The sequence below is a fragment of the Oncorhynchus mykiss genome, unplaced genomic scaffold (genome assembly GCF_013265735.2).
Source record: "Oncorhynchus mykiss isolate Arlee unplaced genomic scaffold, USDA_OmykA_1.1 un_scaffold_121, whole genome shotgun sequence".
Lineage (NCBI taxonomy): Eukaryota > Metazoa > Chordata > Actinopteri > Salmoniformes > Salmonidae > Oncorhynchus > Oncorhynchus mykiss.
The window spans coordinates 724,515-738,954 of record NW_023493662.1 but is presented as its reverse complement, the minus strand read 5'-3'; the positions used below and the strand labels follow the sequence as shown (position 1 = coordinate 738,954).

Sequence of the window (14,440 nt, the reverse complement as noted above, 5' to 3'; positions counted from 1 at the left end):
TTCCATTCTAGGGTTACTGCTGAATGTAGTACCTCTAACCCTGATCCTAGACCTGTCAGTAATAACCACACTGTAATGTAGTGTTCCATTCTAGGGTTACTGCTGAATGTAGTACCTCTAACCCTGATCCTAGACCTGTCAGTAATAACCACACTGTAATGTAGTGTTCCATTCTAGGGTTACTGCTGAATGTAGTACCTCTAACCCTGACCCTAGACCTGTCAGTAATAACCAAACTGTAATGTAAAGTGTTCCATTCTAGGGTTACTGCTGAATGTAGTACCTCTAACCCTGACCCTAGACCTGTCAGTAATAACCACACTGTAATGTAAAGTGTTCCATTCTAGGGTTACTGCTGAATGTAGTACCTCTAACCCTGACCCTAGACCTGTCAGTAATAACCACACTGTAATGTAAAGTGTTCCATTCTAGGGTTACTGCTGAATGTAGTACCTCTAACCCTGACCCTAGACCTGTCAGTAATAACCACACTGTAATGTAAAGTGTTCCATTCTAGGGTTACTGCTGAATGTAGTACCTCTAACCCTGATCCTAGACCTGTCAGTAATAACCACACTGTAATGTAAAGTGTTCCATTCTAGGGTTACTGCTGAATGTAGTACCTCTAACCCTGATCCTAGACCTGTCAGTAATAACCACACTGTAATGTAAAGTGTTCCATTCTAGGGTTACTGCTGAATGTAGTACCTCTAACCCTGACCCTAGACCTGTCAGTAATAACCACACTGTAATGTAAAGTGTTCCATTCTAGGGTTACTGCTGAATGTAGTACCTCTAACCCTGACCCTAGACCTGTCAGTAATAACCACACTGTAATGTAAAGTATTACCTCATTCTCAATGATCAGTCAATACATACAGTATTCATTTCACCTACAGTACATTGTATCAATATCAAGTTCCCTCCTCATTACAACCACGTATTAATCATTATAGACACTTATAATCAGTGTTATAATACATAAGTGAGTTATAAGGCATTATAAAGGTCATTAAAATAATTATAGATATTTACTTCATAGAAACTGTTACCCTTAATATATTCTAACCACTCTATTTAATATTAAGGGTCCTAACCTGGGAACTAAAATATTTGTCTCCTTCTCTCTTCCTCCAACCCCTCCCTCCCTCTAACCCCTCCCTCCCTCGAACCCCTCCCTCTCTCTAACCCCTCCCTCTCTGTAACCCCTCCCTCTCTCACTCCCTCCTTCTTCTCAACGTTGCATTCAGTTCTCTCTCCCTCCCTCCTTCCATCCCTCTAAACTCACCTGTCTGGCAGAACCAGAAAGTCCACACCTCCCCAAAACTAACTTCTGTGAAAACAAAACTGATCTGAGTCTCTGTGTCGTCTGTCTGTGTGAGAGTGAACAACCGTCCAAATGGCTCAGCAGGGAGTTCTGCTGGACCAGGACCAGTTCTGTTGTTCTGTCTGTCTGGATCTACTGAAGGAGCCGGTCACTACTGCCTGTGGACACAGTTACTGTAGGAGCTGTATTGAGGGCTGCTGGGATCAGGATGTCCTGAAAGGGGTCTATAGCTGTCCTCAGTGCAGAGAGACCTTCACTCCAAGGCCTAATCTGAGGAAGAATAACATGTTGGCTGAGCTGGTGGAGAAACTGAGGAAGACAGGACTCCAGGCTGCTCCCCCTCCTGCTCTGTGCTATGCTGGACCTGGAGATGTGGCGTGTGATGTCTGCACTGGGACCAGAAAGCAGAAAGCCCTCATGTCCTGTCTGGCGTGTGTGGCCTCTTACTGTGAGACTCATCTCCAATCTCACTATGAATCTCCTGCTTTGAAGAAGCACAAGCTGGTCAAAGCCACCGCACATCTACAGGAGAAGATCTGCTCTCATCATGACAAACTGCTGGAGGTTTACTGTCGTACCGATCAGCAGTGTATCTGTTATCAGTGTGTGATGGATGAACATAAAGGCCATGATACAGTGTCAGCTGCAGCAGAGAGGACTGGGAAACAGGTAAGACCAGAACAACTTGTTGGTGACTGTCTGATAAACAAAGAATTAAAGATACAGTAGGAACTAAGGCTGTTTGAATATGAGATCATTATAATGAAATGGATCCACAAATATGAACACAAACCTTGACTATATAGATATGTTAACCCAGATTCTCCAAATATATCACCATTTTCTAAAGTCTGTTAGGTTCTGATCAGAGTAAAAACTCAAACCAAGTTTATTCACCCACTGGGTCATACAGCTGCAAAGACAATGTGTGATTATACAAGAACATATGTTTATAACCTCATACTAGGCAGGACCAACTCCTTACACACCTAGACAGCCAAAACATCTCTGTTACTAGTCAGGACCAACTCCTTACACATCTAGACAGCCAACACATCTCTGTTACTAGGCAGGACCAACTCCTTACACATCTAGACAGACAATACATCTCTGTTACTTGGCAGGAACAACTCCTTATACATCTAGACAGCCAACACATCTCTGTTACTAGGCAGGACCAACTCCTTACACATCAAGACAGCCGATACATCTCTGTTACTAGGCAGGACCAACTCCTTACACATCTAGACAGCCAATACATCTATGTTACTGGGCAAGACCAACTCCTTACACATCTAGACAGCCAACACATCTCTGTTACTAGGCAGAACCAACTCCTTACACATCTAGACAGCCAATACATCTCTGTTACTAGGCAGGACCAACTCCTTACACATCTAGACAGACAATACATCTATGTTACTAGGCAGGACCAACTCCTTACACATCTAGACAGACAATACATCTCTGTTACTAGGCAGGACCAACTCCTTACACATCTAGACAGCCAATACATCTCTGTTACTAGGCAGGACCAACTCCTTACACATCTAGACAGCCAACACATCTCTTTTACTAGGCAGGACCAACTCCTTACACATATAGACAGCCAATACATCTCTGTTACTAGGCAGGACCAACTCCTTACACATCAAGACAGCCGATACATCTCTGTTACTAGGCAGGACCAACTCCTTACACATCTAGACAGCCAACACATCTCTTTTACTAGGCAGGACCAACTCCTTACACATCTAGACAGCCAATACATCTCTGTTACTAGGCAGGACCAACTCCTTACACATCAAGACAGCCGATACATCTCTGTTACTAGGCAGGACCAACTCCTTACACATCTAGACAGCCAATACATCTCTGTTACTAGGCAGGACCAACTCCTTACACATCTAGACAGCCGATACATCTCTGTTACTAGGCAGGACCAACTCCTTACACATCTAGACAGCCAATACATCTCTGTTACTAGGCAGGAACTGAATTGGTTCCTCTCACTGGTGTAGTCATGGCCCTGCCTGATGCAAGAACCTTGGTGGGTGTGGAAGTGTATGTGTGTGAGATGACTGTAGTAGGAGGGTTGTTGTGGTGGGCCCCTCTGGCCCCCCTCCCAGAGGTTTCTTCACACTTCATCGTGTTGACTTGAACTTGAGCCGAATTCCTGGCTCCTCCCTAGTTCTGCAGCTGGCCTGCCTTATCAGAGACTAACTAGACTGTTGAATTCCTGGCTCCTCCCTAGTTCTGCAGCTGGCCTGCCTTATCAGAGACTAACTAGACTGTTGAATTCCTGGCTCCTCCCTAGTTCTGCAGCTGGCCTGCCTTATCAGAGACTAACTAGACTGTTGAATTCCTGGCTCCTCCCTAGTTCTGCAGCTGGCCTGCCTTATCAGAGACTAACTAGACTGTTGAATTCCTGGCTCCTCCCTAGTTCTGCAGCTGGCCTGCCTTATCAGAGACTAACTAGACTGTTGATTTCCTGGCTCCTCCCTAGTTCTGCAGCTGGCCTGCCTTATCAGAGACGGAAACTAGACTGTTGAATTCCTGGCTCCTCCCTAGTTCTGCAGCTGGCCTGCCTTATCAGAAACTAACTAGACTGTTGAATTCCTGGCTCCTCCCTAGTTCTGCAGCTGGCCTGCCTCATCAGAGACTAACTAGACTGTTGAATTCCTGGCTCCTCCCTAGTTCTGCAGCTGGCCTGCCTTATCAGAGACTAACTAGACTGTTGAATTCCTGGCTCCTCCCTAGTTCTGAAGCTGGCCTGCCTTATCAGAGACTAACTAGACTGTTGAATTCCTGGCTCCTCCCTAGTTCTGCAGCTGGCCTGCCTTATCAGAGACTAACTAGACTGTTGAATTCCTGGCTCCTCCCTAGTTCTGCAGCTGGCCTGCCTTATCAGAGACTAACTAGACTGTTGAATTCCTGGCTCCTCCCTAGTTCTGCAGCTGGCCTGCCTCATCAGAGACTAACTAACTAGACTGTTGAATTCCTGGCTCCTCCCTAGTTCTGCAGCTGGCCTGCCTTATCAGAGACTAACTAGACTGTTGAATTCCTGGCTCCTCCCTAGTTCTGCAGCTGGCCTGCCTCATCAGAGACTAACTAGACTGTTGAATTCCTGGCTCCTCCCTAGTTCTGCAGCTGGCCTGCCTTATCAGAGACTAACTAGACTGTTGAATTCCTGGCTCCTCCCTAGTTCTGAAGCTGGCCTGCCTTATCAGATACTAACTAGACTGTTGAATTCCTGGCTCCTCCCTAGTTCTGCAGCTGGCCTGCCTTATCAGAGACTAACTAGACTGTTGAATTCCTGGCTCCTCCCTAGTTCTGCAGCTGGCCTGCCTTATCAGAGACTAACTAGACTGTTGAATTCCTGGCTCCTCCCTAGTTCTGCAGCTGGCCTGCCTTATCAGAGACTAACTAGACTGTTGAATTCCTGGCTCCTCCCTAGTTCTGCAGCTGGCCTGCCTCATCAGAGACTAACTAGACTGTTGAATTCCTGGCTCCTCCCTAGTTCTGCAGCTGGCCTGCCTTATCAGAGACTAACTAGACTGTTGAATTCCTGGCTCCTCCCTAGTTCTGAAGCTGGCCTGCCTTATCAGAGACTAACTAGACTGTTGAATTCCTGGCTCCTCCCTAGTTCTGCAGCTGGCCTGCCTTATCAGAGACTAACTAGACTGTTGAATTCCTGGCTCCTCCCTAGTTCTGCAGCTGGCCTGCCTTATCAGAGACTAACTAGACTGTTGAATTCCTGGCTCCTCCCTAGTTCTGCAGCTGGCCTGCCTTATCAGAGACTAACTAGACTGTTGAATTCCTGGCTCCTCCCTAGTTCTGCAGCTGGCCTGCCTCATCAGAGACTAACTAGACTGTTGAATTCCTGGCTCCTCCCTAGTTCTGCAGCTGGCCTGCCTTATCAGAGACTAACTAGACTGTTGAATTCCTGGCTCCTCCCTAGTTCTGCAGCTGGCCTGCCTTATCAGAGACTAACTAGACTGTTGAATTCCTGGCTCCTCCCTAGTTCTGCAGCTGGCCTGCCTCATCAGAGACTGAAACTAGTTGCCCTTTGTCTCCCTTTTTAGGAACATTGATATTCAATATTTCAGCACTTCCCCTTATCTCTCTCAGTAACTTTCCATACACCAAGTTCCTATCCACCCTTCATTGACCCAACATATACATTCCTTATACATGTAAATTCATCAATACATTCTAGAATGGTAACATCAATAAGTATATTTCTAGATAGAATCCTACAAATCAAACACCATTATTATTTATTGTTATTCATTATTAAACATCATTGTTATTCATTATCAAACACCATTATCATCATTTCAGGGAAGTTAGGAACAAATATACAAAGGCAGTTAGAAAAGCTAAGGCGAGCTTTTTCAAACAGAAATTTGCATCCTGTAGTACTAATTCAAAAAAGTTCTGGGACACTGTAAAGTCCATGGAGAATAAGAGCACCTCCTTCCAGCTGTCCACTGCTCTGAGGATAGGAAACACTGTCACCACTGATACATCCACCATAATTGACAATTGCAATAAGCATTTTTCTATGGCTGGCCATGCTTTCCACCCTTCTACCGCTACCCCGGTCAACTTCCCGGCACCCTCCACAGCAACCCGCCAAAGCCCCCAACATTTGTTTACTCCATGTGTAACTCTGTGTTGTCTGTTCACACTGCTATGCTTTATCTTGGCCAGGTCGCAGTTGCAAATTAGAACTTGTTCTCAACTAGCCTACCTGGTTAAATAAAGGTTAAATAAATAAAACCTGTACACTCTCGTTGGTTGGCCCTTGCTTCATTCTCGTTGCCAAACCCACTGGCTACAGGTTATCTACAAGTCTCTGCTAGGTAAAGCCCTACCTTATCTCAGCTCACTGGTCACCATAGCAGCAAACACTCGTAGCACGCGCTCCAGCAGGTATATCTCACTGGTCATCCCCAAAGCCAATTCCTCCTTTGGTCGTCTTTCCTTCCAGTTTTCTGCTGCCAATGACTGGAATGAACTGCAAAAATATCTGAAGCTGGAAACACTTATCTCCCTCACTAGCTTTAAGCACCAGCTGTCAGAGCAGCTCACAGATTACTGCACCTGTACATAGCCCATCTATAATTTAGCCAAACAACTCCCTCTTTCCCTACTGTATTTATTTATTTATTTTGCTCCTTTGCACCCCATTATTTGTATTTCTACTTTGCACATTCTTCCACTGCAAATCTCCCATTCCAGTGTTTTACTTGCTATATTGTATTTACTTTGCCACCATGGCCTTTTTTTGCCTTTACCTCCCTTATCTCACCTCATTTGCTCACATTGTATATAGACTTATTTTTCTACTGTATTATTGACTGTATGTTTTGTTTATTCCATGTGTAACTCGTTGTTGTTGAATGTGTCGAATTGCTTTGCTTTATCTTGGACAGGTCGCAGTTGCAAATGAGAACTTGTTCTCAACTAGCCTACTTGGTTAAATAAAGGTGAAATAAAGTAAAAATAAACTAAATAATATTAGTTACCAAACATCATTATCATTAGTTACCAAACATCATTATCATTAGTTACCAAACATCATTATCATTAGTTACCAAACATCATTATCATTAGTTACCAAACATCATTATCATTAGTTACCAAACATCATTATCATTAGTTACCAAACATCATTATCATTAGTTACCAAACATCATTATCATTAGTTACCAAACATCATTATCATTAGTTACCAAACATCATTATCATTAGTTACCAAACATCATTATCATTAGTTACCAAACATCATTATCATTAGTTACCAAACATCATTATCATTAGTTACCAAACACCCAAACAGCTCCCTGATTTGTGTTCTGTTAAATCTATAATTATTCACATGACTACATAATAATATATTTTCACACAGACACTTCCTCTATATTTGTATCCCTATATTCTATCGGCCCTATGTCACATTACTATACTATTGATCTACTGGACCAATAAAACTTGATAGCTCATTGAAGAGTGATTCTCCACAGAGGCAGCTGGGGATGAGTCAGCAGAAGGTCCAGCAGAGATTCCAGGAGAGAGAGAAGCAGCTGAAGGAGCTCCAAGAGGCTGTGGAGTCTCTCAAGGTGAGTATTGTTGACCAGAGGAGACACACCATTTCACTTCTCTCCTCCAGTCAGAGAGAGAGAGGGGCCCCTGTCCAATCCCACTGACCCCACTGTTGGGAACAGGCTGTCTGGACCCCTTTCAGAGAATAGGCTGGTTCATGTAACTGACTGGGCTGCCTCATCACATAACCATGAGTAACCATGACGACTCATGTCCCCTATACATTAAAATGGAACTGTCTCTCTCTCAATTGAATTAAATTCATAGGGCTTTATTGGCATGGAAATATATGTTTACATTGCCAAAGCAAGTTTAATAGACAATAAACAAAAGTGAAATTAACAATCAGAAATGAACAGTAAACATTAAACTTGGAAGGGATTTGGGGGATGGGGGAGGGTCTATCAGAAGTTAGTAGGACTCTTTTATTTTCTCAGAAGTACTGAGTTAGGTAGGAGGATTTAGAGAGGTGTAAACCGTGATTGATTACACTCCAGAACAGTAGGTGGCGCCATGCACTTTTAAAGGTGGTTTGAGGACCTCCATTAGATCATAGAAGAAGAAGTTGGTCTGTGAGGGTTTTGTTGTTCCTGAGGAGGGCTACTATTCTTTTCTCTTTTGGTTTTCAAGTATTTTCAGAATGTATTAAAGCCAAAGCTAAAGCTTCCCTAAACAATTCAATATATCAGTCAATATATTTTCTCTGTGATTTATTTTCTCTCCGTCAACCGTTCCATCGCATCTTAACCGTCTTACCGGGCGGGCACTAGGACCCGGGGGAGGCTGCTGCTGCAGAGGCTGCTGCACCGCTCGTGACTGTCAGTCCTCCTTGTAGCTCATTGGTTAAGCTGTGGCTCGAGACTGTTAACAGTTAACGGACAGGAAACGGCTCTGACAGGACACATTCATGTCGAGGCAGTGATGTGAATGTGTGGTAAGTTAGAATAGAGAGAGAGAGTTTTCACTACTATAGACTTTGGTCATAATCAAAGCTTTGTTAACCAATAGGTTTTTATGTGAGGCTGCCTGTAAGTTACAGTGTAACAGACGTTACTAGCGGTAACGGTGTCTTTTAAATTCGACATAAGTTATGTGGCGATGATATCTAGTTAACGTTGTATTTAATGTAGTGTAATGACCTGACTAGATCATAAAGGAACAATTGTCCAGACAGAGGATTGAGTTACGAATTGACGGTTTATTAGCAACTTTACACAGGCTACTGTTTGGCCTTAGCTCACGCCAAATAAATGAAAGATACCCCACAAGCCAATCGGGACCTTCTCTTGTGAAGCCCAGACGTAAGAGAGAGAACAAAGGCTGAACCTTAACTTCCAATGCCCCGCCCCCTCCACGCCACTCCGCCAACCACCAGGATGCCCGGCATCAGAACATCCCAGGCATTCCTGTGATTGGCAGATAGCAGGTTGATTGGCATGTCGGACCCCGCGAACACTGGGAACTGGTAAGTACAACACAACCACCTACTAGCCGAACACATAACACACAGCTGTCTGTGCGGGTCGCTACAGTAGTTTTACTATCTGTGCCAGGCTATAAATGACACAGATAATATCTAGTTAACGTTGTATTTAATGTAGTTTTACTATCTGTGCCAGGCTATAAATGACACAGATAATATCTAGTTAACGTTGTATTTAATGTAGTTTTACTATCTGTGCCAGGCTATAAATGACACAGATAATATCTAGTTAACGTTGTATTTAATGTAGTTTTACTATCTGTGCCAGGCTATAAATGACACAGATAATATCTAGTTAACGTTGTATTTAATGTAGTTTTACTATCTGTGCCAGGCTATAAATGACACAGATAATATCGAGTTAACGTTGTATTTAATGTAGTTTTACTATCTGTGCCAGGCTATAAATGACACAGATAATATCGAGTTAACGTTGTATTTAATGTAGTTTTAAGGAGGAGAGTAGAGCAGGACCAAGAGGTGTTCTGTACTTGTCTGTCCAGGAGGGAGGAGAGTAGAGCAGGACCAAGAGGTGTTCTGTACCTGTCTGTCCAGGAGGGAGGAGAGTAGAGCAGGACCAAGAGGTGTTCTGTACCTGTCTGTCCAGGAGGGAGGAGAGTAGAGCAGGACCAAGAGGTGTTCTGTACCTGTCTGTCCAGGAGGGAGGAGAGTAGAGCAGGACCAAGAGGTGTTCTGTACCTGTCTGTCCAGGAGGGAGGAGAGTAGAGCAGGACCAAGAGGTGTTCTGTACCTGTCTGTCCAGGAGGGAGGAGAGTAGAGCAGGACCAAGAGGTGTTCTGTACCTGTCTGTCCAGGAGGGAGGAGAGTAGAGCAGGACCAAGAGGTGTTCTGTACCTGTCTGTCCAGGAGGGAGGAGAGTAGAGCAGGACCAAGAGGTGTTATGTACCTGTCTGTCCAGGAGGGTGGAGAGTAGAGCAGGACCAAGAGGTGTTCTGTACCTGTCTGTCCAGGAGGGTGGAGAGTAGAGCAGGACCAAGAGGTGTTCTGTACCTGTCTGTCCAGGAGGGAGGAGAGTAGAGCAGGACCAAGAGGTGTTCTGTACCTGTCTGTCCAGGAGGGAGGAGAGTAGAGAAGGACCAAGAGGTGTTCTGTACCTGTCTGTCCAGGAGGGAGGAGAGTAGAGCAGGACCAAGAGGTGTTCTGTACCTGTCTGTCCAGGAGGGAGGAGAGTAGAGCAGGACCAGGAGGTGTTCTGTACCTGTCTGTCCAGGAGGGAGGAGAGTAGAGCAGGACCAAGAGGTGTTCTGTACCTGTCTGTCCAGGAGTGAGGAGAGTAGAGCAGGACCAAGAGGTGTTCTGTACCTGTCTGTCCAGGAGGGAGGAGAGTAGAGCAGGACCAAGAGGTGTTCTCTACCTGTCTGTTCAGGAGGGAGGAGAGTAGAGCAGGACCAAGAGGTGTTATGTACCTGTCTGTCCAGGAGGGAGGAGAGTAGAGCAGGACCAAGAGGTGTTCTGTACCTGTCTGTCCAGGAGGGAGGAGAGTAGAGCAGGACCAAGAGGTGTTCTGTACCTGTATGTCCAGGAGGGAGGAGAGTAGAGCAGGACCAAGAGGTGTTATGTACCTGTCTGTCCAGGAGGGAGGAGAGTAGAGCAGGACCAAGAGGTGTTCTGTACCTGTCTGTCCAGGAGGGAGGAGAGTAGAGCAGGACCAAGAGGTGTTCTGTACCTGTATGTCCAGGAGGGAGGAGAGTAGAGCAGGACCAAGAGGTGTTATGTACCTGTCTGTCCAGGAGGGAGGAGAGTAGAGCAGGACCAAGAGGTGTTCTGTACCTGTCTGTCCAGGAGGGAGGAGAGTAGAGCAGGACCAAGAGGTGTTCTGTACCTGTATGTCCAGGAGGGAGGAGAGTAGAGCAGGACCAAGAGGTGTTCTGTACCTGTCTGTCCAGGAGGGAGGAGAGTAGAGCAGGACCAAGAGGTGTTCTGTACCTGTCTGTCCAGGAGGGAGGAGAGTAGAGCAGGACCAAGAGGTGTTCTGTACCTGTCTGTCCAGGAGGGAGGAGAGTAGAGCGGGACCAAGAGGTGTTCTGTACCTGTCTGTCCAGGAGGGAGGAGAGTAGAGCAGGACCAAGAGGTGTTCTGTACCTGTCTGTCCAGGAGGGAGGAGAGTAGAGCAGGACCAAGAGGTGTTCTGTACCTGTCTGTCCAGGAGGGAGGAGAGTAGAGCAGGACCAAGAGGTTTTCTGTACCTGTCTGTCCAGGAGGGAGGAGAGTAGAGCAGGACCAAGAGGTGTTCTGTACCTGTCTGTCCAGGAGGGAGGAGAGTAGAGCAGGACCAAGAGGTGTTCTGTACCTGTCTGTCCAGGAGGGAGGACAAGTCCTGGTGGACCTGGAGAGCAGGGTGGCGGAGGTCTGACTCAATGAGGTGCAGAGATGCTACTGAACCTACTGTCTCTCTCTCTCTCTCTCTCTCTCTCTCTCTCTGTCTCTCTCTCTCTCTCTGTCTCTCTCTCTCTCTCTGTCTCTCTCTCTCTCTCTGTCTCTCTCTCTCTCTCTGTCTCTCTCTCTCTCTCTCTCTCTCTCTCTCTGTCTCTCTCTCTCTCTCTCTCTCTCTCTCTCTTTCTCTCTCTCTCTCCAGCGCTCTGCACAGTCAGCAGTGGAGGACAGTGATCAGATCTTTACTGAGCTGATCCGCTCCATTGAGAGAAGGAGCTCTGAGGTGAAGGAGCTGATCAGAGCCCAAGAGAAGGCTCAAGTGAGTCAAGCTGAAGGACTCCTGGAGCAACTGAAGCAGGAGATAGCTGAGCTGAGGAAGAGAAGCACTGAGCTGGAGCAGCTCTCACACACAGAGGATCACATCCATTTCCTCCAGGTAACTAAACTGTCTTGTTACATGTGATATGAAATTAACTTCATGTGAAACTATTCATCTCAATCATTATGTTGTCCTGTCTCTCTGTGTCTGTCCGTCCCTCTCTCTCTCTCTGTCCGTCCCTCTCTCTCTGTCCGTCTCTCTCTCTCTCGCTCTGTCCGTCTCTCTCTCTCTCTCTCTGTCCGTCCCTCTCTCTCTCTCTCTCTCTCTGTCCGTCCCTCTGTCTCTGTCCGTCTCTCTCTCTGTCTCTCTCTCTCTCTCCAGAGTTATCAGTCTCTCTCTCTCTCTCTCTCCAGAGGTATCAGTCTCTCTGTCCGTCTCTCTCTCTCTCTCTCCAGTTATCAGTCTCTCTCTCTCTCTCCAGAGTTATCAGTCTCTCTCTCTCTCTCTCTCTCTCTCTCTCTCTCTCTCCAGAATTTATCAGTCTCTCTCTATCTCTCTCCAGAGTTATCAGTCTCTCTCTCTCTCTCTCTCCAGAGGTATCAGTCTCTCTCCAGTATCAGTGTATCTTCAGACTTACCCAGCATCGTTGTCCGTCCTCTTCAGTACTTTGGAGATGTGAGTAAGACTGTGTCTGAACTGAGAGAGAAACTAGAAGACTTCCTTAAAGGAGAATGGACCAAGATCTCCACTACAGGTGTGTTGAAAACAATAAGAACATCAACTTTAGACCATTGAAAGTTCCCTACTAGTCATATACATGTGGAATATGGTCTGATGATAACATTCCCTCTCTCTGTCAATGTGTTTGTGTGTCTGTAGTGAATATAGTGGATGTTGTACTGCCTCCAGAGCCCAAGACCAGAGAACAGTTGTTACAATGTGAGTCTCTTTATTGTGAAGTAACTAACAGTCTCTTTTTACTGACACTCCTAACAATCCCTCTAGAAATATATAGCAATAGTAGATCTAATCAAAGACTGGGTATCTATCTGACTCCTCATATTTCTCTGATTTGATCTCTGCTGTGCTCTAATCAAAGACAGGGTAGATACAGTATCTGACTTAACTTATTGTTCTGACTCCCCTCATTGGTCTCTGCTCTTCTCCCAGATTCCTGTCAGCTCACACTGGACCCAAACACAGCAGGCACACACCTCTCTCTGTCTAAAGGGAACAGAAAGGTGACCTTTACAGGCCAAGTCCAACCATATCCTGACCATCCAGACAGATTCACCAGCTGGTGTCAGGTTCTGTGTAGAGAGGGTCTGTCTGGACGCTGTTACTGGGAGGTGGAGTGGACTGGTTATGTTGATATAGCAGTCTCATATAAAGACATCAGCAGAACAGAGGATGATAGTAGATTTGGAGACAATAACAAGTCCTGGAGTTTCCAGTGCTCTAGAGGTGGTTATTGTTTCAGACACAATAATGTTGAGACTAAAGTATCAGGCCCTCAGTCCTCCAGAGTAGGAGTGTACCTGGATCACAAGGCAGGTACTCTGTCCTTCTACAGTGTCTCTGACACAATGACCCTCCTCCACAGAGTCCAGACCACATTCACTCAGCCCCTCTATCCTGGGTTTGGTCTCTCTGGTTCTGCTGAGCTGGTTAAACTGTAGTAGGGTCCACATAGATACTAGTCATGCTGGTGTAGTCTATAGCTGAGCTGGTTAAACTGTAGTAGGGTCCACATAGATACTAGTCATGCTGGTGTAGTCTATAGCTGAGCTGGTTAAACTGTAGTAGGGTCCACATAGATACTAGTCATGCTGGTGTAGTCTATAGCTGAGCTGGTTAAACTGTAGTAGGGTCCACATAGATACTAGTCATGCTGGTGTAGTCTATAGCTGAGCTGGTTAAACTGTAGTAGGGTCCACATAGATACTAGTCATGCTGGTGTAGTCTATAGCTGAGCTGGTTAAACTGTAGTAGGGTCCACATAGATACTAGTCATGCTGGTGTAGTCTATAGCTGAACTGGTTAAACTGTAGTAGGGTCCACATAGATACTAGTCATGCTGGTGTAGTCTATAGCTGAGCTGGTTAAGCTGTAGTAGGGTCCACATAGATACTAGTCATGCTGGTGTAGTCTATAGCTGAGCTGGTTAAACTGTAGTAGGGTCCACATAGATACTAGTCATGCTGGTGTAGTCTATAGCTGAGCTGGTTAAACTGTAGTAGGGTCCACATAGATACTAGTCATGCTGGTGTAGTCTATAGCTGAGCTGGTTAAACTGTAGTAGGGTCCACATAGATACTAGTCATGCTGGTGTAGTCTATAGCTGAGCTGGTTAAACTGTAGTAGGGTCCACATAGATACTAGTCATGCTGGTGTAGTCTATAGCTGAGCTGGTTAAACTGTAGTAGGGTCCACATAGATACTAGTCATGCTGGTGTAGTCTATAGCTGAGCTGGTTAAACTGTAGTAGGGTCCACATAGATACTAGTCATGCTGGTGTAGTCTATAGCTGAGCTGGTTAAACTGTAGTAGGGTCCACATAGATACTAGTCATGCTGGTGTAGTCTATAGCTGAGCTGGTTAAACTGTAGTAGGGTCCACATAGATACTAGTCATGCTGGTGTAGTCTATAGCTGAGCTGGTTAAACTGTAGTAGGGTCCACATAGATACTAGTCATGCTGGTGTAGTCTATAGCTGAGCTGGTTAAACTGTAGTAGGGTCCACATAGATACTAGTCATGCTGGTGTAGTCTATAGCTGAGCTGGTTAAACTGTAGTAGGGTCCACA

The 14,440-nt window shown here is 45.6% G+C and overlaps 1 protein-coding gene across 1 annotated transcript; it reads left to right on the top strand.

The window, feature by feature from the left end:
• Nucleotides 1–1,329: 1,329 nt before the first annotated feature.
• On the top strand, nucleotides 1,330–13,417 carry LOC110510765 (tripartite motif-containing protein 16). The gene is made up of 6 exons (XM_036972231.1): nucleotides 1,330–1,996; nucleotides 7,360–7,455; nucleotides 11,518–11,751; nucleotides 12,229–12,388; nucleotides 12,514–12,573; nucleotides 12,805–13,417. The coding sequence occupies exons 1-6, from the start codon at nucleotides 1,400–1,402 to the stop codon at nucleotides 13,311–13,313; spliced, it is 1,656 nt and encodes a 551-aa protein (XP_036828126.1). The 5' UTR covers nucleotides 1,330–1,399; the 3' UTR covers nucleotides 13,314–13,417.
• The last annotated feature ends 1,023 nt before the right edge of the window (nucleotides 13,418–14,440 follow it).